At 53.1% G+C, this 26,539-nt stretch overlaps 1 protein-coding gene across 1 annotated transcript in view; it reads right to left on the bottom strand.

The window, feature by feature from the left end:
* ZNF710 (zinc finger protein 710) overlaps positions 1–26,539 on the bottom strand; it is a 78,372-nt gene that overhangs the window by 10,146 nt on the left and 41,687 nt on the right. Inside the window, exon 2 of the mRNA XM_011986336.1 lies at positions 2,797–4,288. Within this exon, the coding sequence (XP_011841726.1) occupies positions 2,797–4,260 (1,464 nt within the window). The 5' untranslated portion in view covers positions 4,261–4,288. The remainder of the gene's footprint in view (positions 1–2,796; positions 4,289–26,539) is intronic.

The raw sequence follows: 26,539 nt of genomic DNA, 5'->3' as shown, positions 1-26,539 counted from the left end.
TGATAATAGGGACATTTTCCGTTTTATTAGCCTTTCGATTTTGCTTTCAGCTTTTCTTCACGGTATTAACATTCTATGGACTTGGGATTTTTTTTTTTTTTTTTTTTTTTTTTGAGACAGTCTTGCTTTTGTTGCCCAGGCTAGAGTGCAGTGGCATGATCTTGGCTCCCTGCAACCTCTGCCCCCTGGGTTCAAGCAATTGTCCTGCCTCAGCCTCCCGTGTAGCTGGGACTACAAGCGCCCACCACCACGCCTGGCTAATTTTTGTATTTTTAGTAGAGATGGGGTTTTGCCATGTTGGCCAGGCTGGCCTCCAACTCCCGACCTTGTGATCTGCCCACCTCGGCCTCCTAAAGTGCTGAGATTAAAGGCGTGAGCCACTGCGCCAGGCCCTAGACTTGGGATTTTTAAGTTCCCTAGTAGAGGAGAAAGATGGCAAATGTATAGCACATGTGCTGTCACCCTGCACAATCACTCCTTGTAGACATTAACAATCAATCATAAGGTTTTATTGCCAGGCCTAGATTCAGTTTCAGAGTCCTTTTCTCTTTTTGGAGACAGCCTTGCTGTTGCCCAGGCTGGAGTGCAGTGGTACAATCACAGCTCACTGCAGCCTTGACCTCCTGGACTCAAGCGATCCTCCTGCTTCAGTCTCGTATAGCTGGACCACAGGTGTGCGCCACCATGCCTGGCTAATTTATTTATTTATTATTAGTATTTTTTTTTTTGAATAGAGTCTCACTGTGTCACCTGGGCTGGAGCACAGGGGTACAATCTCAACTCACTGGAATCTCTGCCTCCTGGGTTCAAGCAATTATTGTGCCTCAGCCTCCCTAGTAGCTGGGACTACAGGTGCACACCACCACACCCAGCTATTTTTTTAAAAATATTTTTAGTAGAGCCAGGGTTTCACTATGTTGGCCAGGCTGGTCTCAAACTCCCGGGCTCAAGTGATTCTCCTGCCTCAGCCTCCCAAAGTGTTGAGATTACAGGTATGAGCCATTGCATTTGGCCCAGAATCCTTCTTTTTTTTTCTTTTAAAGTCTTGCTATGTTGTCCAGGCTAGAGAGCAGTGGCTATTAATAGGAGCAATCATAGCCTCAAACTCCCAGGTTTGAGCAAACCTCCCACCCCAGCCTCCTGAGTAGCTGGGACTACAGGTGTGCAGCACCATGTCTGGCTAGACTCCTTCTTGACATCACATTTTAGGCAGCTACTACCAGTTGACTGGAGGAGCCTCTGCAATGAAATCTACAAATTGCTGGTTTCTAGGCCTGGCCGGGTGTTAACAGCTCCCCGACTCCCTGTAGTGTCTACTGTGAGAGACAGGGTCACATATTTGACCTGGAGTATCACTCACAGGCCACTGTTATGGGGAGAGGAAGCTCCATGTACATTCAGCTTTGAAGGGTAAAGTTGGTGGGATTTTGGTGGAAACCATGGGGCAGCCAAGTACCAGAGTGGGATTGTGGGACCCGAGGGGCCTCATTCCACCTACCTGGATATGAGGGCCTCTCAGAGAAGGTGATGTTGGCTGAAAAGTGGGGAGACTAGTGGCTGGAGGCAGGGAATGGAGAGCAGGGGAGTATGGGTTAAGGCTGGGTTTAGGGACATGGTAGATTAGAAAGTGCTGCTCAATTTTCTGCCCTCCCGAGCCACTGTTTATAGTTTAGCCATATTCTAGAACGACTTGTACTTTTCCGTAACAAATATTTTTCCTTACATCTTCTCTGCTTTGAAAATTAAATATATTTAGCCTGTTCCTAAAGGGAAGTCACAGGTTTTGATTCGCTTTTGTAATGACAAGGAACAAAGGACACCCTCTGTACTTCTGACCACTGAGCTAGGACGCCTCCCTGTTGCATCCTGGCCTTTCTCTGGCCTCTGTCCTCCCATCTAGAAGATAGGGAGGGTAGGCTATTTCAGTGATTTTCAAACTGTGTTCCTTGGGTCTTGCAGGGGTTCCATAAACATTTCATTTAAATACTTTTTTTTTTTTTTTTTTTTTGAGACAAGGTCTCAGTCTGGTTGCCCAGGCTGAAGTGCAGTGTCGTGATTTCAGCTCACTGCAACCTCAGCCTCTCAGGCTCAGGTGATCCTCCCACCTTAGCCTCCCAAGTCGCTGGGACTACAGGTAGTGGCACATAACGTTTAAATTTTTTTTTTTTTTTTTGAGATGGAGTTTCGCTCCTGTTGCCCAGGCTGGAGTGCAATGGTGCAATCTCGGCTGACTGCAACCTTCGCCTCCTGGGTTCAAGTGATTCTCCTGCCTCAGCCTCCCAAGTAGCTGGGATTACAGGCATCCGCCACCACACCCAGCTAATTTTTGTATTTTTAGTAGAGATAGGGTTTCACCACATCGGCCAGGCTGGTCTTGAACTTCTGACCTCAGGTGATCTGCCCGCCTTGGCCTCCCAAAGTGCTGGGATTATAGGCATGAGCCATCATGCCCGGCCATGTTTAAATTTTTTTGTAGCAATGGGGTCTCATTATTTTGCCCAGGCTGGTCTCAAACTCCAAGACTAAGCAATCTGCCTGCCTCGGCCTCCCAAAGTGCTGGGATTACAGGCGTGAGCCACTGTGCCCGGCCAAATACGTTTTTGAATGCGTAAAGCTTTACTACTTAAAAAATTAATTTCAATTATATAGCATTTCTTTCTAATACTCATCAAAATAAGTATGTAATGATAAAACTAGGAGCCCACCTAAATGGTCCCATCTGGGACTCCGGAAAGTACTGGATGAAAAATTGGCAGGAGGGGCAGGCAGATCCCCAGGCCCTGGGGATGGCCTTACCTTGTGGGTGAGGGAGTGCTGCTTGAGGTGGTGGATCTGGCTGAACTCCATGCCGCATTCAGTGCACACGAAGGGCCGCACGTTCTGGTGCTTGAGCATGTGGTTCTGCAACTGGCTGCGGTAGTGGAAGGACTTGTCACACTCGAGGCACTGGTAGAGGGTGGGGCCCTGATGAGAGGCCAGGTGGCGCTTGAGCTGGGTCAGGGTGGAGAAGTCCAGGCCGCACTCGACGCAGACGTGGCAGCGGCCACTCTCGTGCTTCACTTCGTGGGCCTTGAGCTCGCTGGGGTAGGCGAAACCGCGGCCACAGAAGTGGCAGCTGTAGGGCTTGACCTCCGAGTGCAGCAGCATGTGGCGCTTGAGGTGGCTGGTCTGCGTGAAGGCCTTGTGGCATACCTGGCACTTGTGGGGCCGGGTGCCCTGGTGCGTCAGCAGGTGCGTCTGCAGGTGGCTGGGCTGCTTGAAGAGCTTGCTGCAGTGTGGGCACGAGTGTGGCTTGATGCCGTTGTGGCCCAGGATGTGCGTCACCAGGTTGTACTTGGACGTGTAGGACTTCTCGCACATGCGGCACTGCCAGCGCTTCTGGCGGTCGCCCGCCTCCACCAGGTAGGAGTCGTCGATCTGCACGTTGATGTCCAGCCGATCCAGCTGGGCCTTCTTGTGGCGTTCCACGGTCGAACCCGCCACGTCAGCCTCGAACTCGCCGGCCTCCTGCCACACGAAGCCCTGTTCCGGCTTGACAGGCTCCGGGGACTCCATGCTGGGGGCCTCGGGGTCACTCAGCGGGGCCAGGTGGGGTGGCTCGAACCCACACTCTGTGGGCAAGGCCTCTGGCCCAGGCAGCGCCATGCTGGGCTCGGGGAAGCCATCCCGGGCCGGGGCCGGGGCCGGGAAGTGAGGGTCATACGGGGCCACGTCCAGCTCCGGTCTCGGGGTTCGGGGCAGATGCCGGAGCGTCCGGGACTTGCGGCTGAAGGCGCTGAGGTCAATCATCTTGACGGCACTGCTTTGCACCAGGGCCTCGCAGCCGCCACTGGCTGCCTCGGCGGGGGCTTCTGCTGGCCCTGCTTCCTTGTCGTCACCCGGCACAGAAACCTCATAGACCTCTTGCTCCTCCTCCTCCACCTTCTCAAACTTGACCTTGGGCACCAGCCGCACAGGTGGCCGCGTCTTCCGCCGGGTGTGCTTCTCGAAGGCTGCCTCCACCTCCAGCACCTCCTCCTCTGCCGGCTCCTCCAAGGCCCTCCCGTTGCAGGCCAGCTGGTAGACCTCGGGGCCTGGTGGCCCGGGCTCTCCCATGGCTGCTCCAGAAAGCTCGGGCCCCAGGTCCGGGTAGAAGGCCTCAGCGCTTATGGTAGCTCCAAAGAGCTCATTTTCGGAGACCAGGCCAAGCACGGCAGCCTGAGCCAAGGACAGCACCACCACAGCGTCCGTCTGTGTCCCTGAGTCCATGAAGCCCTCCATCCCGCGACGGCTAGCTAGGAGGGCATCGCTGTGGGTGGAGAAGGGAAAGTTAATATTGCTGGCTCACTGCTGCATGGACAGACAACAGACATAGCACGGACTAGAGCTTGGCTGATTTTGGGTGTGTCTGACCCTGATGTCTTTTCTACTCCTGCCTTGGGAACAGTGCACACTTGTAATTACAGGGAGCAATGATTCCCGCTGTGTATCTGACCATCTCCTCCAGCTCCCTGGGGGATCCTGGGTAAGCTCTGCCCCCTTGCTGACCTCAGTCTTCCCATCTGTACAACAGGGAGGTGGGATTTCCTCAGTGGTTCTCAAATTGTGTTCTACAGGTCCTTCAAGAATTCCTTAAAAAGGCCGGGCATGGTGGCTCACATCTGTAATCTCAGCACTTTGGGAGGCTGAGGTGGGCGGATCACCTGAGGTCAGGAGTTTAAGACCAGCCTGGCCAACATGGTGAAATCCCGTCTCTACTAAAACTACAAAATTAGCTGGGCGTGGTGGCGGGCGCCTGTAATCCCAGCTATAGGAGGCTGAGGCAGGAGAATCGTGTGAACCTGGGAGGTGGAGGTTGCAAGTCAGCCGAGATTGCACCACTGCACTCCAACCTGGGCAGGAAAGTAAGACTCTTTGTCTCAAAAGAAAAAAAAAAAAAATCCTTAAAAATTGTATTCAAAAATGCAAAAAATAAAGATTCTACTATTTAAAAACTGATTTTAAAAGGCCCACCTACTCAAATGTAGTATGCGCCACATTCTAACACATTCAGTAGCCCCACTGGCTTTGTTGCCAAAGTAATTAATTTGCACAGACCTTGGGACTGTGCGGTGAGGTGTTAACTGTCATTATTTGTAATGACTCGGCTGTATGAATGAGAATGTATGACAAAAAGACACAACATAAAAAAATAAATTAGGTGCTGAGGCTGATCTCAAACACTGGCTATCACTTGTCAGCCCCGATGCTAAACATATGCATCTATCACAACTGGTTGTTGTTTTTCTTCATTAACTAAATGTTATACATTTAAATATCTAAATTTATACTGATCAAAATATCACTTTTATCTGATTTATACATTGGAGTTTCATGTCAGATCTGATTTGAAAGAAGGGCTCCTTGACAGCTAACATGTTTGAGACCACTATCTGAATTGAATGCTCAAACAGGCTCCCAGGTTCACATTCATAGTCTCTCATCTAACAGGTTTTTTTTTTTTCTTTTTGATTAGAGATAGGGTCTTGCTCTGTTGCCCAGGCTACTGTGACACAATCATGGCTCACTGCAGCCTCAACCTCCAGCACTGAAATGATCCTCCTGCCTCAGCCCCTCGAAATGCTAGGATTACAGACATGAGCCACTGTACCTGCCCCTAACATGATCTTCTGAATAGTGCCAATGTGCCCACCTGCCCAGGTACAAACCCCCAGCACAGCAGCCTCTTCCCTCACTGGGGGCTCCAGCCACATACGGAGGCACCTGCTCCATGAGCCCTCTGTGGAGCCCGGTCTTTGCACCCATGGGTCTTCCCACCTGGGGCAGCCTTTTCCCAACCCCACTGATCCCTGCTCCTCCCACCAGCCTCCGAGGCATGGCTCGAGGTCCACCTGCTCCTGAGGCCTTCCTGGCTCTCCCGGCCTGCCCTCGTGCCCTCTCCAGGCTTCCAAGGACTGCAGCACGCCAGGCAGTGTGCCCACAGGGGGTGGCGGCCTCCTCCTGGGTCTATACCCCTTGCCCTGGTTCAACACCTGGCACATCAGAGGAGGGGGGATGGCATTACTGGGGTGACTGTCGCCTGCTCTGCTCTCAGGGCTCCCAACCGACCAACTACCAGCTTCTCCCAGGGCTAACGGTCAGGCACACGGTCAGCAGCCCTTCCTTAGGAAACCGGCTCCGGGCAAGGCGTCCCCCTCCCCCCAGCGCCCAGTGGAGCTTCCCTTTCCTGAGGACAGCTAAAAATACCCCAGACAGGAATTTAGCCTTCTTGAAACAGACACCAAAGATTAAACTATTAAGCTTAGAGTGAGGCTCTCGTGGAAGGGATCAGATAGAAGGAAACCTTGGCCTAGGGGTCAGGGTGCATCTGAAATAGGCTGGAGGGGCTAACCCTGCTTCCAAACCACCACACCCCACCCCAATGTCCAGCTGCTGGGAAATGCAGTCAGCGAGGACCTGGAGTCCCAGCTTAGTCACTTGAAAGTGACTAAGCAAAGTCACAGCAGTGGCTCAGTTTCCCCATCTGAAAAACAGGGATGAAAACACTCACCCATGGAAAGGTTGTGAGAGCCCAGGGTCCTAACACAAGTGAAGCAGCTTGGTTCATTATAAAGCCCTAACCAACTGTAAAGAATCACTATTGGCCGGAGCATGGTGGCTCACACCTGTAATCCCAGCACTTTGGGAGACTGAGGTGGACGGATCACTTGAGGTCAGGAGTTCGAGACCAGCCTGGCCAATATGGTAAACCCCATCTCTACTAAAAATACAAAAATTAGCCGGGTGTGGTGGCAAGTGCCTATAATCCCAGCTGCTTGGGAGTCTGAGGCAGGAGAATCACTTGAACCCAGGAGGCGGAGGTTGGAGCGAGCAGAGATCACGCCATTGCATTCCAGCCTGGGCGTCACAGCAAGACTCTGTCTCAAAGGAAAAAAACAAACAAACAAACAAAAACCATTATTATCTGCCCAGATCTCTGGGAGAAGCCTTTTCTGAAAAAAGTCACAGAGCCAAGAGATGTTTCCATTCTTGGGCCCCAAATTCAGCAAAGCTTAAGTGATTCTGAGGACAACCGCTAGAGACTGAGAACTCATTCATTCATTTATACAATAAATAGCTGCTAAATCCCTACTATGGGTTAGGGCTTGTGCTTGGAGACAGCAAGGTGAATGAGGTAGGGTCCTGCCCCTCAGGGCCCACCACAGCCACCCCCAGTGCCCTCCAGCCACTGTCAGGTTTGTAGAGCACGCTGAGGAATGTGGCTGCCTCCTGTCACTGCGGTCTGTCTGGCACAGCACCCAGCGGCAACCCTCCTGTCTGTTGTGGGGTTTGGGCAAATGATGTGTTCAGCAGTTTTTGTAAACTTCCCCAAAGGCAGGACCAGCAAGGAGGAACTGAGCATCAATGGCCAAGCCAGTGCTTCCCCCTTGGCCCTGGATGCTGAGTTCAATCTAGGCCCTGCTGTCTACTAGCCGTGTGACATCAGGTGATTCTCATCTCTATGGGGGGGAAAAGGCTCCTGACTCATTGGACAGTGAGATGAGAATGGCAGTGTCGTTAGTTCCCTTTCCTCTCCTTTCCCCTGCAGCCTAATACCAGGCATCAGCCCCCTCCTGCCAACCTCAAGGGCGCGGGCACAAGGAAACAGTTAACACTGCTTTAGAGGCGAGGAGAGGGCGAAAACGTCAGCCAACGAACTGCCCATGGGAGCTGAAGTGTGGTTCCCTACAGCAAGGGTAACCATGGAACTGACCGTCCACACTGGGACCCCTTCTACAAGGAGCCATTCCTTATAGTCACACCAGGACACCAGAAGCAAACCCCTTCCCATATAAACAGATAGTTTGGACTTGAGAAGGTGCGTCTGTCTCAGGAGCCTGTGCTTGGCTGTAGAAAGGGACTAACCCAGAGTCCTTGCTCTTGAGGGTTTGTGCCTACGTGGGGGCAGGAGAGCGGCACAGAGAGCTGCCAACAACTGACGACGAACACCACGGAAGAGCTACAGCTTGTCATTACAGAGACTCACCAGGTCCCCAGTGAGTCATTTAATACTAGAAACAACCCGGGGGGCAGGGGTAGGGTAGTGCGCTCCCCACCTCATGCCCCAGGAAACCCAGGCTTCAGTAACATACTCCCGAGTGCCTCATCAATGAAGGGAGAGCTGGGTCTGCAGCCAGGCCCATCTAGCCCCACAGCAGGTCCCATCTGTGCTCCTGCAGCTATGCACCTGCGGAGGTCACATCTGAGCCCAGCTCCTCAGTTCTCAGGAGCTGTCCTGGGTCACTACAGGCCAGCAGGGGCACATAGGCAAGACCTGGGCAAACTGCAACTTGAAGCCTCGGGCTCCTTCCTGGCTGGCTGGTCCAGGGCCTCAGCCGGTTGGGGGAACTGGGGTCTCTCCTTCTACTAGAAGTCTTCATTGAGCCACCGCCCACCTGGGCAGTTGGCCCCATGCTTTCTTTTACACTGGCCTGGACACTTGGTTGAGTAGAACACCCACCACCCTGTAATGCTCACTTTGTGGGGCTTATGGGGGCAGGCCCTGTGTCCATGTTGTCTTGTTCACTGGGGACGCCAGGCAGGCTCTGTGTGTGTGCGTGCGTGTATGCAGAAGGGGCTCTGCTGAGGAGGGAATCTAATTTACCTGTGTTTCGCATGTGTGTTCTGCCTGCCTATCACACACGGAAATGAGGAGTGGGGAGCCCCGGTATCGCTCTGTTCTTCCTCCTCCTGGGCCAGCACTGTGGCTCGTGTCTCCTCACCCGCTCTGGTTCCATCTCCCGGGCTAAACCCTTCTGTTTATGTCCTGGCACGGGGCCATCCACGGCAGGAAGAGAGCCTGCCAGGTGTGTGTCACCTGTGTGCCAGGGCTGCCTCCCCACCCACCCCAAGGCCCCTCTGTCATCTGCCTGGGGCCCTACTGTGGCCCCTCCCTTCTTAGAGCAGGGCCTCTTCCACCACTTGTGCTGAGGACTCAGAACAAAAGCTCCCCCCAGGTCCAGGAGAAAGGGGAGCTCAGACTGCCCCAGGCTGGCGTCCACTGGCTGGGATGTGGCGTGGCCTCCCACCAGGATGGCCTTGGTCCCCAGGGTGGGGAGAAAGTCAATGTGAAAGGCGGGGAAATAGAGACGCAGATGAGCTGCCTGATTGTAGTTGTGCTGGGAGTGGGGGAAGGGAGGCCATATCAGAGAGAGAGAGAGAAAGGGAGAGGGAGAGAAGAAATGAAGAGACAGGGAAGGGGGAGCAGAGGAGGAGCCTGAGTGAGGGGGAGGGAGAGAGAATGAGGCTGTGGAGGCCAAGAAACAAAGGCGGGAGGGGGAGGGGCGTGCAGTGACACCGGAAGCCCAGGACTGCCCTATTTCCCAGGGCTCGGCACCTCCACCTCCCAGGCCTGAGGGCCAGGCCAGCCCCTGGGGAGGGAACAAACACTCATCGTCTGGGGGCCAGCAGGGGACCTTCCCCACCCAAGCAGGGATACAGGCTCTTCAGAGCTCTGGAATCTCTCACTGTGACTTCTATGGCTTTGCCCCATGGGTCCTGTAAAGGCTGGGCAAGTCACCTGGCTCCTCCACGTGTCTGTTTCCTGATCTGTAGAATGGGCACAAGAGCCTACTTGGAACGCGGAGGCGGGCAAACTACTGACCTACTTGCCGGTTGCCAGGGTCCCTTCCCCAAGCTGTGACAGCACCTCATCTCATCCCACACTGCTTACAACAGTGCTCCTTTCCTCTCATGGGGACCCGATCACACCCTTGCTCTAGGAGCAGGGGAGGATCGGGTGAGATCAGGGTGACTGGTGTCCCTTAGGACACAGATCTCAGGGCAGAGAGTAGGTGACTCTGAAGACACCCAAAACCTGGTCTGGCACGACAGGAGCCATTTTGAAGGAAGAACCAACAGGACCTTGTGGCCACCTGGATACTCTGGCTAATTCCCACCACTAGGGAGATCTCAAACACCAACTGAAGGGTGGGTGCAGCGGCTCACACCTGTAATCCTAGCACTTTGGGAGGCTGAGGCAGTCGGATCACTTGAGCTCAGGAGTTTGTGACCAGCCTGGGTAACATGATGAGCTCTCGTCTCTACAAAAAAAAAAAAAAAAAAAAGCAAAAATTAGCTAAGCATGGTGGCATGCCTGTAGCCCTAGATATTCAGGAGGCTGAGGCAGGAGAATCGCTTGAGCCCGGGAGGCGGAGGTTGCAGTGGGCTGAGATTGTGCCACTGCACTCCAGCCTGGGTGACTGGAGTGAAACCCTGTCTCAAAAAACAAAACAAAAAAAAGTATAGAAATAAAAAACAAACAAACAAACAAAACAACCAACAGACAGAGGTCTGGGGCTTCTGCCAGGCCAGGCTTGGGACATCACCAAGCACCCCTGATCAATGTAATTTGATGACTATTTCCTGAGGACCCAGTGAGCCCATACTCCCTGACACAGCCTCAGCAGTGCCTCGAACTTATGCTGGAAGGGACAGGTTTGCCTGTTGGCTCCCTCATCTTGGCCTTGAATTACCAGGTTGCTCAGAGACTGCAGTCTCCAGCCCTGCAGCTGAACCTCTGACTTTTTATTTATTTATTTATTTATTTATTTGAGACAGAGTCTCACTCTGTTGCCCAGGCTGGAGTGCAGTGGCGTGATATTGGATCGCTGCAACCTCTGCCTCCTGGGTTCAAGCAATTCTCCTGCCTCAGCCTCCAAAGTAGCTGGGATTACAGGTACCCACCACCATGCCCGGCTATTTTTTTTTTATATTTTTAATAGAGACAAGGTTTTGCCATGTTGGCCAGGCTGGTCTCGAACTCCTGACCTCAGGTGATCCACCCGCCTCGGCCTCCCAAAGTGCTGGGATTACAGGCGTGAGCTACCACGCCCGGCCTGACTTTTTATTTTTTTAAGAGATGGGTCTTCCTCTGTTGTCCAGGCTGGAGTGCAGTGGTGCCATCATAGCTCACTGCAGCCTCAAACTTCTGGGATAGGCGATCCTCCCGCCTCAGCCTCCCAAGTAGGTGGGACTAAAGGCATATGATACCATACCTGTCTAATTTTACATTGTTTTTGTAGAGGTGGAGTCTTGCTAAGTTGCCCAGGCTGGTCTTGAACTTCTGGGGTCAAGTGATCTTCTCACCTTGGCCTCCCAAAGTGCTGGGATGACAGGCATAAGCCACTGTGCCAGGCTTGAGCCACTGATTTAATGCACATTTACTAAGCACCTATTAGGTGCTTGCTTGTGGGTACATAGAAGGGGCAAATTAAAGTTCTCACCCTTGGGGAGTTGACTTGTATGAGATCAGTCCACATGAAGCACCAGGATCTCTGGGAGGTGGGGGCTGCAGTATGGGGGTGGAGTGGGGACAGGACTGAGGGCTGGGTCCCATGGAGGCAGTTCAGGACCCAACAGAGCAAGAGCAGGGAGGGGACTCCTGACCCTGGGTCTGGCATTCAAGTCCTCCAGGATGTGACTCTGGGCTTTTTGCCCCTCGGAGTCCAGGGCCCTGGGGCTGAAGAGGCTAAAGTTGGAGTGGGTGGGACAGGTAACCAGGTGGGAGGAGAAGAGGAAGTTCCAGGCCTGTACACAGCTGTGAAAAACATGCATGGGATTTCACCGCCTAAGGAAACCAGCCTCTTGGTTTCCCCTGTTGTCCTCCTCGCAGGAGGCTTCAAGGGAAACTCTGCTCGCATGCGCAGAAGGGAAGAGGAAGCGAGAGCTGGGAGGCCTGTGCACACCTCGGGGCCCCTTGCCACAGTCTCACTTCTGCCCAGCCCACAGGCCTCAGGAGCCAGGGGCCCAGGGAGCTGCTGCCCGCACGGGGGAGGGGCAGAGGAAGCTCCAGAGTCTCTTCCTCCTGGGATCCTGTCTCTGCCTTGCTTCCCCTTTCTCTATGGACAGATTCACTGAGCCCCGCCTCTGGTGGCTGGGCCCCTGACACAGGGCCACCAACCCACAAACCACCGTGATGCGCACCGTGCCCAGCCCTGTTAACAGATAAGGAAACTGAGACCCAGGGAGGGGAAGGGAATGGTCCAAGGTCACACAGTGAGACAGTGAGGGAGCAAGGACTAGAATGCAGGTCTCCAGCCCTGCATCCCCCATAGCCTTTTGGTAGGTGGGATGCACTGCCCATGCCTTCATTTGCTGCCTAAGATGGCTCCCAGGCAGGCTCCATGGCCCCTCTGCCCCCAACTCACCGATGTTCCCTACCTCGAGGCCTCTGCACAGGCTGATTGCCCTGCCAGGACTGCCCTTCCCTTGAACTGGGTGAATTTCCCATCATCTTTGAGGATTTAGTGCAGGCACTGCCTCCCTTGAAGTACACGAGGGCAGGATGAGGACCCTTCTCCCAGCCTGAGATCATCACTGTGATGGTAAATCTTATGCATCATCTTGGCTAAGCTATGGTGCCCGGCTGTGTGCTTGGCTAAGCTAGATGTTGCTATGAAGGTATCTTGTAGATGTGACCCACATTTACAATTGGTTGACTTTAAGAAAAGCAGGTGACCCTCCATAATGTGGGTGGGCATCAAACAATCAGTTGAAGGCCTTAAGGGCAAACACTGAGGTTTCCCAGAGAAAGAATTCTGCCTTGACATATGAATCTTGCCTGAGTTTCCAGCCCCCGGGTATGCCCTGCAGATTTTGGACTTGCCAGCCCCCACAATCACAGGAGCCAATTCCTTAAAAGAGACCTCTCTGTGTATATATATATGTGTGTGTGTGTGTGTGTGTATATGTGTGTGTGTGTGTGTGTGTATATATATATACACACACATATATATAGTATCTCCTACTGGTCCTATTTCTCTCTAGAACCCTGACTGATACGATCACACTGTGGATCATCTCCCCCCACAGCCAGGCCACCCCTATAGGACAGTGACTGCAGAGGAACAGAGGGGGCCCAGCGGGGGAGTGTCTCTAGAGAAAGACACCAGGGTACAGAAAAGGGAAGAGAAGGAAGCTGACAGTCACCAAGGGACCAGGATTGAATGCCGTAAGTGAAATGGAGAGGGAAATCCTTGCCTGAGAATTCTACCAAGGCTTTGCTCTTCTCTGTGCACCTCACTCCCAGGACAGTCCTGCCTCCTCATTGGGGTAGTCTCCAGGCAGCATAGGGAAGGGCCTCTCCAAATTAATTAGCAAGAACAGACACACTCTCAGTGACCTGACCTTGTCTGGTGAATCAAGACAGAAGGCCCTTCCCACCCCAGGTACCTTCTTCCTTGCCTTCCCCTAATGGCAGAGTCTCCAGGAGCTCAGGCCCAGGAGCTCTGAGTGCTTTCTCACCTGACGCCCTCCCAGGAGAGAGAGCCCCTCCTACAGGGCCTGCTCTGACAATGGTAGCTCTCTTGATCCATCCCCCAGGCCCAGGTGCACCTACACCTGACCTGGGAGCCACGCCTCTGCTTCTATAAGCTGAGGGCTGAGGTGGGCCTGACTGCCACAGGGTGGCCCCTGTGTGAGGATCTCCCTCCTCTAAGAGGTCACAGTGACCCTAAAACCCAAGGAAATGAGGAGTGGGGCCCCCACGGCAAGGCCTGAACTATTTTGATGTGACTTCTCAGACACAAACTCTTGTGAAGACAGAGACCCTGGGTCCACAGAGTTCCAGAACTGGTATTGTTTGATTAGAACGCCAATACCGGGGTCTCACTCTAGACCAGTTAAACCAGAATCTCTGGGTTCAGGGCCTGGACACAGGATTTTCTAGAGGCTTCTCAAGTGATTCTGATTCTCCAAATCATTATTATTATTATTTAGTCTTGCTCTGTCACCCAGGCTGGAGTGCAGTGGCATGATCTCAGCTCACCGCAACCTCCACCTTCTGGGTTCAAGTGATTCTCGTGCCTCAGCCTCCAGAGTAGCTGGGACTACAGGAGTGCGCCACCACGCCTGGCTAATTTTTGGATTTTTTAGTAGAGACGGTGTTTCGCCATGTTACCCAGGCTGGTCTCAAACTCCTGGGCTCAAGTGATCCACCCAGTTTGGCCTCCCAAAGTGCTGGGATTACAGGCGTGAGCCACCGTGCCCGGCCTCTTGAAATTAATTAGCAAGAGTTGACGCATACTCTCAGTGACCTGGCCTTGCCTGGTGAATCAAGTGGGAGGCCCCTCCCCACACCAGGTGCCTTCTTCCTCACCTTCCCCTAATGGCAGCTGCCCCACTTCCACCCCTGGCATAGCATAGCATACCTCCAAGCATAGCATACCCCCACCATCTAGGGCAGTTCATACAGAAGTTGGGCCCAGACCTATGGCCTGGCCCTCCCCATCCCCTGAAAGAACTTGAGCCAAACTTTCCTCTCTTGGAAACATGGCTCTGCATTAAGCCTCAGTCATCCATCAGCCACAGGAGCAGATGGGCAAAGAACACACAAAGGAGCGCCATGGGGTAGAGTGAGGCCAAAACGCGAAGGGGCAGAGAGCCTGGGCAAGTGGTGGTGGCGGAGTGGGTGTCTGAGGAGAGCCCAAGGGAACGCTGATCCCAGAAGGCACCTGGATTCCAGATGGTGCCCGGCCCCTGCTCCTAGCCTGGGGGACCCTCGCTGGAAATCAACCCCCGTTAGCCCTGAGGTGAGTTGGGTGGGCCTCTGGTTCTTATAGAAATGAGCCTGCCTAAACTAACAGGGCGTCTGCTGCACAAATTACTGTGGGCAAATGCTGAGCTGCCTGCAGAGCTGCATAAAAAGCCCATGGTAGCTTTTCTTTGATGCTAAGTACAGGAGTAATGCGCCGCCTGTGATCTGAAGACACCAGGATCCCAGAAGCCATGGGCCTGATCCTCCCACCTCGAAGCTCACATGCCCAGTAAATGCATGCGTGTTTCTTTACAGCAAGGGAGGGACGTTTGGCTCTCCCATGGCAGGATGGTGGCCTTGCTGAAGACCCTTTGCTTCAGCCACTTTGGCTGTGGGTCTTAGAATCTTCGCCGGCAGGGCTGAAAGGAACTTTGGGGACTCTCCTGTCCAATGCCATCATTTTACAGATATGGAAACAAAGACCCCAAGGCCCCTACCCCTCAGTGAGGACTAATCTGGAGCTCTTGATATATTTTTTTTTTTTTTTTTTAGAAAGAGTCTCAATCTTTTGCCAGGCTGGAGTGCAGTGGTGTGATCTTGGCTCACCGCAACCTCTGCCTTCCGGATTCAATCGATTCTCCTGCCTCAGCCTCCAGAGTAGCTGGGATTACAGGCATGAGCCACCACGGCCAGCTAATTTTTTTTGTATTTTTCGTAGAGACAGGGTTTCTCCATGTTGGTCAGGCTGGTCTCAAACTCCCGACCTCCGGAGATCCACCCGCCTCGGCCTCCCAAAGTGCTGGGATTATAGGCGTGAGCCACTGTGCCTGGCTGTTTTTTTTTTTTTTTTTTTTTAGACGGAGCCTTGCTCTGTTGCCCAGGCTGGAATGTAGTGGTGTGATCTTGGCCCACTGCAACCTCCAGTAGCAGAGCGATTCTCCTGCCTCAGCCTCCCACGTAGCTAGGATTACAGGTGTGCACCACCATGCCTGGCTAATTTTTGTATTTTTTTAGTAGAGATGGGGTTTCACCGTGTTTCCCAGGCTGGTCTTGAACTTCTGACCTCCTGTGATCTGCCTGCCTCGGCTTCCCAAAGTGCTGGGATTACAGGCATGAGCCACCATGCCTCTGGAGCTCTTGACTCCTTGTGTTTCCTTCCATCCATGTCAAACATGAGGGTCACCCCCCAACTCAGGCTCTCCCACCAGGGTGTTTACCTTCTACTGTCTGGAGGCCGTGAAGGTGTGCACAGGAGATTGTATGGGGCAAGGAATTTCCACCATTCAACCCACCTGAAGGAAATGTTTTGAGCTCTCAAGAGTTCTGCCACGTAGCTGTCTCTTGCCCTAGGATGCTAATAGTCAGTCAAAAGAGAGAAGACTGAAGCAAGCCCTGTGCTTGTACCAATCAGTCACGACATCCCACCTGCTCTACATCCCAGTCACCTCCCATTGCTCTTGCAATCAAGCCAAACATCTCACCAAAGGCCTCCAGAACTTGCCTGGTTGGTCCCTGCCTCCGTGACAAGTCCACAGCGTGCTGTCCCCTCCCTCCATGTGAAGCCACACGGACTTCATCCATGTTCTTTAATAGACCTCGCCTGCACACGACCTCTTCACACATGCTGTCCCCTACCTGGAATGTTCTTCCTCATTCGTCTCCCTTCAGCTTTCAGCCCAGGTATCACTTCCTCAGGAAGCTTGCCCTGACCCCGTGCCCCACCCTGACCAGGTCTAGACCCCCCCAGGTCCTGAGCAGTCTCAAGTTTCATACTTTTCCTTCCTGGACCTTATTGTAACTTTTAATCATTTGTTAATGATTTATTTATTTATAGAATTACTTGCCTAATAGCTACCATCCCAGTTAGATTCTGACATCCCAGTTAGATTACACTCTCCAAGGGCAGAGACCTTGCCTGTTTGCACACTACTGCATCCCTAGCAGAGTACACAGATAGAATAAATTGTTGCCCTTTTGAGAACACCCATATTCAAGGGCAAAGAAAAAAGAGGCCCCTTGCTAAGCCCAGCTTTGGACAGCAGCCAGATAGACCCTGCCCACCTCTTTTCCCCAAGCTTTAGGGCCAGTTCCTGTTCTGAGGGGGAGGGACAGCAGGCCTCATGTTTCCAGAGGGCTCCACATCTTTCCTCCAAGTCCAGAAGCAAAGAAGCACATCTGTTCCCCAAACAAGTACACTATCCCGGACCCAGAGACCACCAGCTTTATGTAACGGGAAAAACAGACACAACTTCAGCTCATAAGTTCAAGGGGACAAAGATAAGGATCAAAGGAAGTAACAATAGGACCATTCACTGGGCTTGAACTTCATCAGGGCCTGGGATGAAAGCACACCATTTCTAGCCTTCGGGGCAGTCTTCTGGGATGGGGCGTACCATTTCCACTATACAGACGTGGAAACTGAGGCAGTCCCCCGCAGGCAGGATAGAGCAGGCCCAGGGCCGAGACCCAGCCCTCTCTACCTCAGCTGTCAGGGATGGGCTTTCTGGGTCTTGTCTTCCTCCCCTGCCAACCTGTTTTCCCACACTGGGGCCTAATTCACACCCGGGAGCCCCTCATGGCTTCCCTTCCTTCTCACCAAGCCTTGCCTCAGACCCCTCCTGCACCAAACCCTCCGCCTTCTCCATCCCATCTTCCTCTCCCTCCATTCCTCCCCTCCTTCGGTTTCCGTGGCAACCCCATCCTCCGCTCCGCCACTCGGTCCTGCCTTCCCATCTCATCTCTTTCTTCCCTCTTTCATCTCTCCCCTCATCGCAGTGTACAGTCCAAATCCCCCTCTGTCCTCTGCCTCTGCTCTCTCGCTCCTTTTACTCTCCTTTTATCTCCTTCAATGTTCTCTTGTCATCTCAGGGTGACATTTATTTATCTCTTGCTTAAAAATAAAAAAGAAAAGAAGGAAGAAAGGAGGGAAAAAGAAACCCCATTCCATCAGCCAGGGCTTCTCCAGATCAGTCCTGGCCTTCTCTCTCTCAGTCATCTCTAAGGGTCAGACTCCCCACGGGGGCCAGGAGAGGGGAGACAAACCCCAGAATGGACCCCTGCCTGCCACAGGGAAGCTTCTCTATTGACCTCACCTAGGGAGGGGAGGAAGAAAACACAAGGGTGGGAAGTATGTGTTGGGGGAGCTCCCTGGGAAGAGGCATCCCAGAGAGTCTGGCCCTGCTTCCCTGAGTTCAGGATAGGGGAGAAGCCAGCACCCCCTCAGGATGAAGCAAGGGCAGGATCTAGAACAGGGGGTGGCCAGGTGCAGAAATCCCCCATGACCAGCCCCAGGCAGGAATTCACTGCTGACTGGCGCAGTGGCTCACAACTATAATCCCAGCACTTTGGGAGGCCAAGGCGGGAGGATCACTTAAGCTCAGGAGTTCAAGACCACCCTGGGCAACATTGTGAAACCCCATCTCTACAAAATATTAACAGGCCATATGGCACGTGCTTGTAGTAACAGCTACTCGGGGGGCTGACTGGGAGGATGGCTTGAGTCTGGGAGGTCAAGGTTGCAGTGAGCCATGATCACACCACTGCACTCCAGCCCGGGTGACAGAGTTAGACCATGTCTCAAAAAAAAAAAAAAAAAAAAAAAGGAGTTCACTGCTGTCCAGGGAAACCCAACCATTCACCGCCCCATGCTGCCTCTTCAGGCCCTACCTTGCATTGTGTGAATGAGACACAGGGCCTGGCCCCAGGGTGAGGCACCCAACAAATGCTCAGGGTGCGCAGCTCCCTCACTCCAAACAGGATGGTGAGGTTCACCAATTCTCCACAATTCACTCTTCTATGTTCCTAAATTGCCTCTGAGTAAAGGAAGCAAAATTCATGGGCTTTCCCACCCATGTCTCTGTGCCCCAAGTTTAAGGCAGAATGAAAGGTTGCCAGCTCTTTCTAATTTCTTTTCAGGGATCATTTACTGAGCTCATATTATGGACCAGGCACAAGAGACAGGCTGTCCCAGGGAGATGGACATTTTATTTTATTTTATTTTTATGATTATTATCTTTAGAGGCAGAGTCTCTCTCTGTTGCCCAGGCTGGAGTACAGTGGCACGATCTCAGCTCACTGCAACCTCCGCCTCCCTGGTTCAAGCGATTCCCCTGCCTCAGCCTCCTGAGTAGCTAGAATTACAGGCATGCGCCACCACACCTGGCTAGTTTTTTTGTATTTTTAGTAGAGATGAGGTTTCACTATGTTGGCCAGGCTGGTCTCGAACTCCTGACCTCAGATGATAAGCCCACCTCAGCCTCCCAAAGTGCTGGGATTACAGGCATGAGTCACCGAACCCAGCCCAAGATAGACATTTTAATTTTCATTTTACAGATGAGCAAACTGAGGCTTAGAGAAGCTATGATTTGTCTAAGTCACAGAGCCAGTAAAAGATAAAAGTAGGATTGGAGCCGATTATAATCACATTCTTCCCCATTTACTCCTCTTCTTCCTGTGTTCTTGGGAGGAGTGAGGTCACATCACTCGAAGTCCTCCTTAGCTCAGCCTCCTCCTGGCTTCTCTATTGCTGTGTTTAATCTCGAGTGATCAGAAATGACAGGAGAAACAAAGATCCGGGAATGGAGACTGACTGCAGAAAATGAGGCAAACCGATTATGGTTGTGGCCCCAGCATCTCAAAATGACCAAGAGAAGAGATCCCCTGCGAGAAAAAATGTCACATGGGGATAAAGAAAGGGGCCCTAGGTCTTCAGGAGCCCTCGAGCTGTGTGAGTGTCTGGCTGCAGGTGAGAAGTATTGCTGCGCCAGGGATCAGGCCAGGGAGGAGGGTATGGTATTGGTAGTTCTCCACTAAAAGGCTGGCTCAGCACCTCCTGGACCCCAAGAGCAGGGTCTGAGGAGGGGGAGATGAGAAGCAGCAGAGGTGAGGAGGAAACGGGGAAGGACGGCCCCTTCCTCTGCAGGTGGTAGGAGGGAGGGGTACATGGTTCTCAGCCCAGCAGACCTGTCCTCCACCCCCAGCTCTGCCACTTAGGAGCTGTACACCCTCAGGCAAGTGTCTCAACCTCCTCCCTGGGATTTGGTTTCTTTGTCTGTATAGTGACAGGAGAAGGGTCTAATCACTGTGCCCTTCCTTTCAGCCTGGAGTTGTGCCTATTGAGATCATTTTTATACAGCACGTAATATTGACAACGAAACCTATTTACAGAGGAGGAAACCAGGGCACAGGAGTTGAGCGATTCACCCACGGTCACCGGGTACACCAGAGAATAAGTGGAGTTGGGTCTAACTTAAATGCCTCTGCTTTTATTAATTAATTAATTTATTATTATTATTATTATTTTGAGACAAAGTCTCACTCTGTTGCCAAGGCTGGAGTGCAGTGGTGCCATCTCAGCTCACTGCAACCTCTGCCTCCCTGGTTCAAGCGATTCTCCTGCCTCAGCCTCCCAAATAATTGGGATTACAGGCACGCGTCACTACACCCAGCTAATTTTTGTATTTTTAGTAGAGGCGGGGTTTTGCCATGTTGGCCAGGCTGGTCTTGAACTCCTGACCTCAGGTGATCCGCCCACCTCAGCCTCTCAAAGTGCTGGGATTACAGGTGTGAACCACCACTCCTAGTCTGCCTGTGCTTTTAAGATAAAGGACATAAAGGAAATGACGTGTTTCATAAGGGCTGGTGTATAGTAAGGACCCAGTTACTGGGAGTGACTGCTAATTTTTTTTTTTTTGAGACGGAGTCTGGCTGAGTCGCCCAGGCTGGAGTGCAGTGGTGCCATCTTGGCTCACTGCAACCTCTGCCTCCGAGGTTCAAGAGATTCTCCTGCTTCAGCCTCCCAAGTAGCTGGGACTACAGGTGTGTATCACCACACCCGGCTAATTTTTGTATTTTTAGTAGAGATGGGGTTTCACCATGTTGGCCAGGTTGGTCTCCAACTCCTGACCTCAAGTGATCTCCCCACCTCGGCCTCCCAAAGTGCTGGGATTACAGGCATGAGCCACGGTGCCCTGGCCTGTGCGACTGCTATTATTATTGTTCCGATCATCCAGCCAGGCTGGTGCTGGGTGCTGGTGAGGCACAAAGATCCCCAGTCTCAGGACCTCGCAATTTGGCTAGAGACAAGATTAAGAACCACAAAGTAGTAGTGGAAAGTATCAGATAGGAAATAGCAGTAAATAAATGTGCTTTAAAAAAAAAAAAAAACAAACAAATTTAAGGGATCAGGAATGTTCTTCCATATAAATGGGCACGTTAGGAGGCGATAAACTCAGGGCATGGGCCACAGAGTCAGAATGCAGTTTGGCCCCATCACTCACCCCTTGGACTGTGTGTGCCTCAGTCTCCTCATCTGTGGCATGAGATAATGGTTCTCACTTCCTGGAGTTGTTAGGGGGTTTAACTGAGCCCATTAGACAAATGAGTATGATCTGTGGTGTTTATTACCGAAAGGTTGGGTGGAGGGGTACGGGGAGGTCTAGAGAAGGGAGAAGCTGGTTAGGAAGACCGCTTCCCCCGTAGACCCAGCCAGAGAGGAGGGCCTGCCCAGGCTGGAAGCACGGGATGGAGAAAGGAAGGGAAAGCGGACAGAAGCGCAGGAGGTAGGGAAGGTGCTGAGGTCTGAGGGCAGGCGAAGAGTATGGCCTGGGCACAATCCCTCTCCCTTCTCACAGCAGCGTTATGACTCCTCCCTGGGCCTCCATGCCAGCAGAGCCCCTGGCAGTGGCTGCCTCCCGAAGCCACTACTGTAATCAACATTTATTTTGCAGTCACCCACACACCCAGCTCGAGTACGGATTTATGCCAGGAGGAGTAAAGAATGCCTCTCTCATTCACGTAATGCCTTCGTGTATCTCCTGAGGGGAGGGACGGCTGGTGCAGCATATCAGCTGATAGTGTACACACGCAGACATCAGACACATGCGGCCATCCACACAGGCTCTCACCGGAGGCAGGCAGGAGTGGCGCACAAAGCCATGCCTTCCTCAGTCACCTGACAACGATACTTTCATGCAGTGAGCCGAGGGGTAGGACCTATGCAAGGGGTGGAAGCTCGGGTACCCACACTTGACCCTGCAGTCGAGCTGGAGGGAGATGCATGCCTCAGATAAGAGGTTCAGAGAAGGCAGGAGCCACATGATGGGTATCCCAGCCAGGAGCTCCTGGGTCTGCACATTACCAGGAGCTCACAGAGGCGGCCAAGGCAGCCTGTTGGCTGCAGGGTAGAGGAGAGGCGGGAGGAGAACCAGAGGACAGTGGGGCCTGGGAAAGAGAGACAGAAGAGGGTCTCGAGGGCAGGACCATGGATGTCAGCGGAGAGGGTACCCAACATGGTCGGCTCAGCCCAGAGCAGGAACTAGTTTCCTCTCCAATCTGGATCACAGAGGATGACCTGTAGGAGCTTGGAAGCCCTATCTGCAGGGTGGTGGGCTCTGGGCCATGTGTCCCAGATGCTGGAATTCAAATGCATGTGTGACCCAAGGGCGAAAGTGACTTTAGCAGAGGGGATGATAATAAAACTAGCAAATGCCTGGCCGTGACTAGTAGTGTGAGGGTTTCCATCCCCTCTGCCTGGGGTGCGACTGCCTATGGGGTTGAGGCCCCTTGGGGCAGGCCATGGAGGCAGGGTGGGGCCCCTCAGCAATGGGAAGCTCTAGAATTGGCATGGCCACCTCTTTGCTGTACTGTGTTGGGCAAGTTGCTTCATCTCTCAGGGCCTCTGTTTTCTCAACTGTAAAATGGGGGTAACAGCTGCCTTCCCCACAGGATAGGGAAGAAGATTCAATAAGATAATGCAAGGGGATACACCTGGAGCTGGGGGCTGGCTTCTGATAAATGGTCAGTTTTAGCTTTTACACCACAATATATGTACACATACAATATGAGTCACCCAGGGCCCCTCAATATGTGGCATGTTCTCACTATCACTAAAAATATCTAAACCCCATGAAGGAGTTGGGAAAGGATGAACACTTGGAAAAAGTAATGAAATCAGGTGTGAGGAAGGACAGAGATGCTGGGAATGGACCGGGTCCCACAGAAGGTTCTAGCTCAAGTCCATTGTCCACATGGGAGCCCCTGGATTGCCAGGAAATGGGCAGTCTCAACCCCAGTGCCTGTGGGGCTGTGAGGGTCCCTTGGGCTCCACCTGAGGAGGACGCTGGAGAGGTGGGAAGGCATCTTCTGTGGGCCTCTAGAAGTCTCATCACAGATGCTACCTCTTTTCTGAAATTTTACAACTCATCCAGGTAGCTCAGAAGACCGCATTCCTAAATGAAGTACAAGATCCAACTCTCCTCATCAGAGTGTAGATAACCTCTTTCTGGGATCACACTCCTGCCAGCTGGAATGACCCACTCCTCAGCAAACAAACGCAGCTCAGATGGGTCACAGAGGAAGGGCCAGGTCCAAGAATAGGACCCCCACCCCGCCCCGTGCTAGCCCCAACCCCTGAAACCAAAACGCCCAGAAGCTTCTTGTGTGAAGCCCACACACACTCATGTGTGTACAGCCAGGAGACAAGAGTCACCCTCCTCCCTGTGCTGACACAAGGACAGGCTGGGCTGTGTCCTGGCTTTGAAGTACTCAGGGCCTGCCCCTGGGAGCCTTGGTGGGTTCCCTCCTTCAAATGCCCCCAGCTCTGGGTGCCAAAGTGAAGAAGGAAACACAAGATCTTCTGGGACTCCGAAAGACAGGCTGGGCAAGAGAATGAGCAGGCCTGCTCACACCGCCACAGCCCTCTACAGTTTACAAAGCCCTTCCCAGGCATGAGGTCATGGGACACTCCCTGCCAGGTTCTGCACTGGCATCTGAATGGGCAGCACCTGCGTGGGCTCTTATTCCTGATGGCAAAACCTGACGTTCACAGACTGGCTGGCTGCCCTGAGAGTGACAGTGCCAGCCTGGCCAACTTTCAGTACAGTGTGTCATTTAATCCTGACTGCAGTCTATGGTTGGTACTGGTGCCATCACCCTGTTTTACAAATATGGAAACTGAGGCACAGAAAGGTTACTAGCTTTAGAACATTGCTCCTCGCAGCATGGCCCTCGAGCTCTGGCACTGCTTCCAAATAGATAAGGGAAGCCTTAGAAACTTGGCTGGGCGCGGCGGCTCACGCCTGTAATCCCAGCATTTTGGGAGGCCGAAATGGGTGGATCATTTGAAGTCAGGGGTTCAAGACCAGCCTGGCCAACATGGTGAAACGCCGCCTCTACTAGAAAAAACAAAAATTAGCCGGGTGCGGTGGTGCACCCCTGTACTCCCAGCTACTCAGAGGCTGAGGCAGGAGAATCATTTGAACCCAGGAGATGGAGGTTGCAGTGAGCTGAGATTACGCCACTACACCCCAGCCGGGTGACAGAGCAAGACTCTGTCAAAAAAAGGACAGAAGGAAGGAAGGAAGGGAGGGAGGGAGGGAGGGAAGGAGGGAAAGAAAGAGAAAAGAAACTTGTATAGCAATGTGACAACGCTGTGACATCTGAGCCAGGTTGATAAAGTATTAGTCTGTGAGGCTTAGAAATGGACTTTTAAAACCACCAGGTTTCGAAGCACCGGTTTAGATCCAGACTCTAGAGTTGAAGGCCTGAGTTTGCATCCTCTGCTACTTCCCAACGGCATGACTCTTTCTCCTTACTAAAGTGGGGTGGTACCAAGAGCACCTGCCTTACCAGTTAAAATATGTAAAGTGCTGAAAGCAGAACCTGGCACGCCTATGGTGTTTACTGCTATTATTAGCATTCGGCAGCTCGCTTGGGGCCACACAGTAGCTACTGGAGGAGCTGGACTCCTTGATGCCAGTTCTCAGTGGGGAATTGACTGCTAGGTCCCCTGCCACCTGGGAAACTGGGGCCCCAGAAACATGCCTGCTACTAAAGCCTGTTCACAAACTCAGACCCTCGTCCTGTCCCCACCCACCTCCAACCCCCCTTCCATCTCTAGGCCAGCTCGGCTGTGGGTGGGCGTCTTAATGGGTGTAAGGAGATGTTCTTGCCCAAACCGGAAAAACCTGATGGTCAGGCAGGCCCGCCCTGGCAGCTTCCGGGTTGCTAGTAGTATCCTGAGAAGCAGGTGGGGCCAGGAAGAGCAGTGGTGGCCTCCTCCCCTGGGCCCAGGCTCAAATCTCTATGGTGCCTGCCCCAAAGCCATTCTGATCCCTCTCTTGGAGCATAAATCCCAAATGTCCCTAGATAAGCAGAGTCCCTGCTACCTTTACCCACAGTTCATCTTGTCTTGGTCACCCAGACCCAAAGGGAGGACAGCTTTTTCCCCAACCCTTTTGGAGCCCCAGACCCTCCTCCTGGGAAGTGGGTGTTAGCACCCAACTTGCACATAGTAGGGACTCAGCACCATCTGGGACTTCAGATCCACCTCCCTCATTTCCACATCCGACTGACATTCTTCCTCTACCTGGGTCTGGTCACTGATGAGTGGGCTCGTTGTCCCCACTCGTCTAGGTGTCTGGCTTGGTCACTAGCCCTTCCTTCTCCTGCCGCCCTCCGTACCTGGCACTGACTTATCCCTCCGCCCTCCTCCAGTCTTCCCTGGGGAGGATATGGCTCCTTCCCTGAGGCCCTGTGCTCTGCGGGGGGGGGGGGGGAAGCGATAGGACTCCCATTTGCATGAGGCTTTACAATTTACACAGCACTTGGCTGTGAGCTGTACTGTTTCCACTCTACATCTGTTAACGACACATGCAATTCACACTTCAGCAAACATTCATGAAGCACCTACTATGGGCCAGGCACTGAGCTGGGTGCGCAGGAGGAAGGGCACACAGGGTTCTGCCTTGGGAGGGTCCTGCCGGCCACACCTCCAGGCCTGATGGCTTGTGCCAGCATACCTGGGCCTGGAGCCCTCATCTCACATAGCCCAGGCCACTCACATCTCAGGGCTCCCTCCCAGAGGGAGCTTCCTCCTGCAGAGAGCCCTGTGCCCCCTCCAGAGACCATGGTTTTTCCTGGGGCCCCTGGGAACCCTGGCTGGACGGGAGCCCCACAAGCTTTCTCTGTGGCCCTGGGGGACCCAGAGTGTGACCAGGTCCCTTCTTCTGTGCTCTGAGGAGGTAGCCAGGGTCTTCCAGGCCCACTGCCTGACGTGCCCCTTCTGCAGGGCAGAAATGTGCCCAGACATGCAGGTAGGTCCTCCCGAAGAGACCTGGCCCCTGCTCCCTCGTGTCTCTTCCCTCTCCGGCCTTCAGCTCAAAGCTTTCATGCACACTTAGTCTCCCTGCCTGCACCACAGCCCGCTGCAACCCTGGCAATGTCCAATTTCTTGTTTTCTCTCCACCCCCTGAACTGGGGCCAGATCTATGTCCTCCATCACCTCCTCAAGCTCTACTCTATGATATCTGTCCCCTCCACCAGAGTTCAACTGTCCTCTGGAACGTGGCAGCCCTTTGCCAAACACAGGAGCTTTGAGCTGGGCCTCCTCCTCATCTGGCAGCAGCCACACAACCCTCTCTGGGCTCCCAGGCCACGCACCACCACCCTCTACCTCGGCCCACTCCTTGGCCTCCTGCATCCCAGCGGCCCCTGGGCTCAGGCCTTGGCCTGAGTGGGCTCCCTCAGAGAAACCATCTCTCATGGCTTCGGCGCTCACCTCAGTGTTGACCTCACTAGAGCTGCACCCTTACCCAGGTTCGCAACGGTTCCTAGACGGCAAACCTGTCAGCCGTCACTGTCTAACCTCTCCATGGCTCGTGTCCTTGAAGCCATCTGCCATTTCCAGCTTCCTTTTTTCTGCTGTTCCAGTTGACCAGGCTCAAGCTCTGAGGTCACTGTAGAGTGACTGAGGTTTTGCAATGCTTTTCTGCCTGGCAAACACGGACAGCACGCCATTCTCCTAGGAGCTAGAGAGATGAAGACAACAGTATCCGCCCTCCAGCAGCCACAGTAAATGGATGATCACCTTTGTGAGTTGATAGCTATGACATACAACTCCCAGAAGGTGGATAAAGGGAGATGTGATTAAGTCTATGTGGGGGAGTCAAAGGGGGAGGTGGCACCTGAGCAAGGTTTTGTAGGTTGTGTAGGAGTTCAGCAGGCGGATTAACAGAAGAAAGGCACTCCGGGGGAGGGAGCAGTGAT

The sequence above is a fragment of the Mandrillus leucophaeus genome, unplaced genomic scaffold (assembly GCF_000951045.1).
Source record: "Mandrillus leucophaeus isolate KB7577 unplaced genomic scaffold, Mleu.le_1.0 Scaffold297, whole genome shotgun sequence".
NCBI lineage: Eukaryota > Metazoa > Chordata > Mammalia > Primates > Cercopithecidae > Mandrillus > Mandrillus leucophaeus.
The sequence above is the reverse complement of the archived record's forward strand: the minus strand, read 5'-3'. Positions and strand labels throughout refer to the sequence as shown.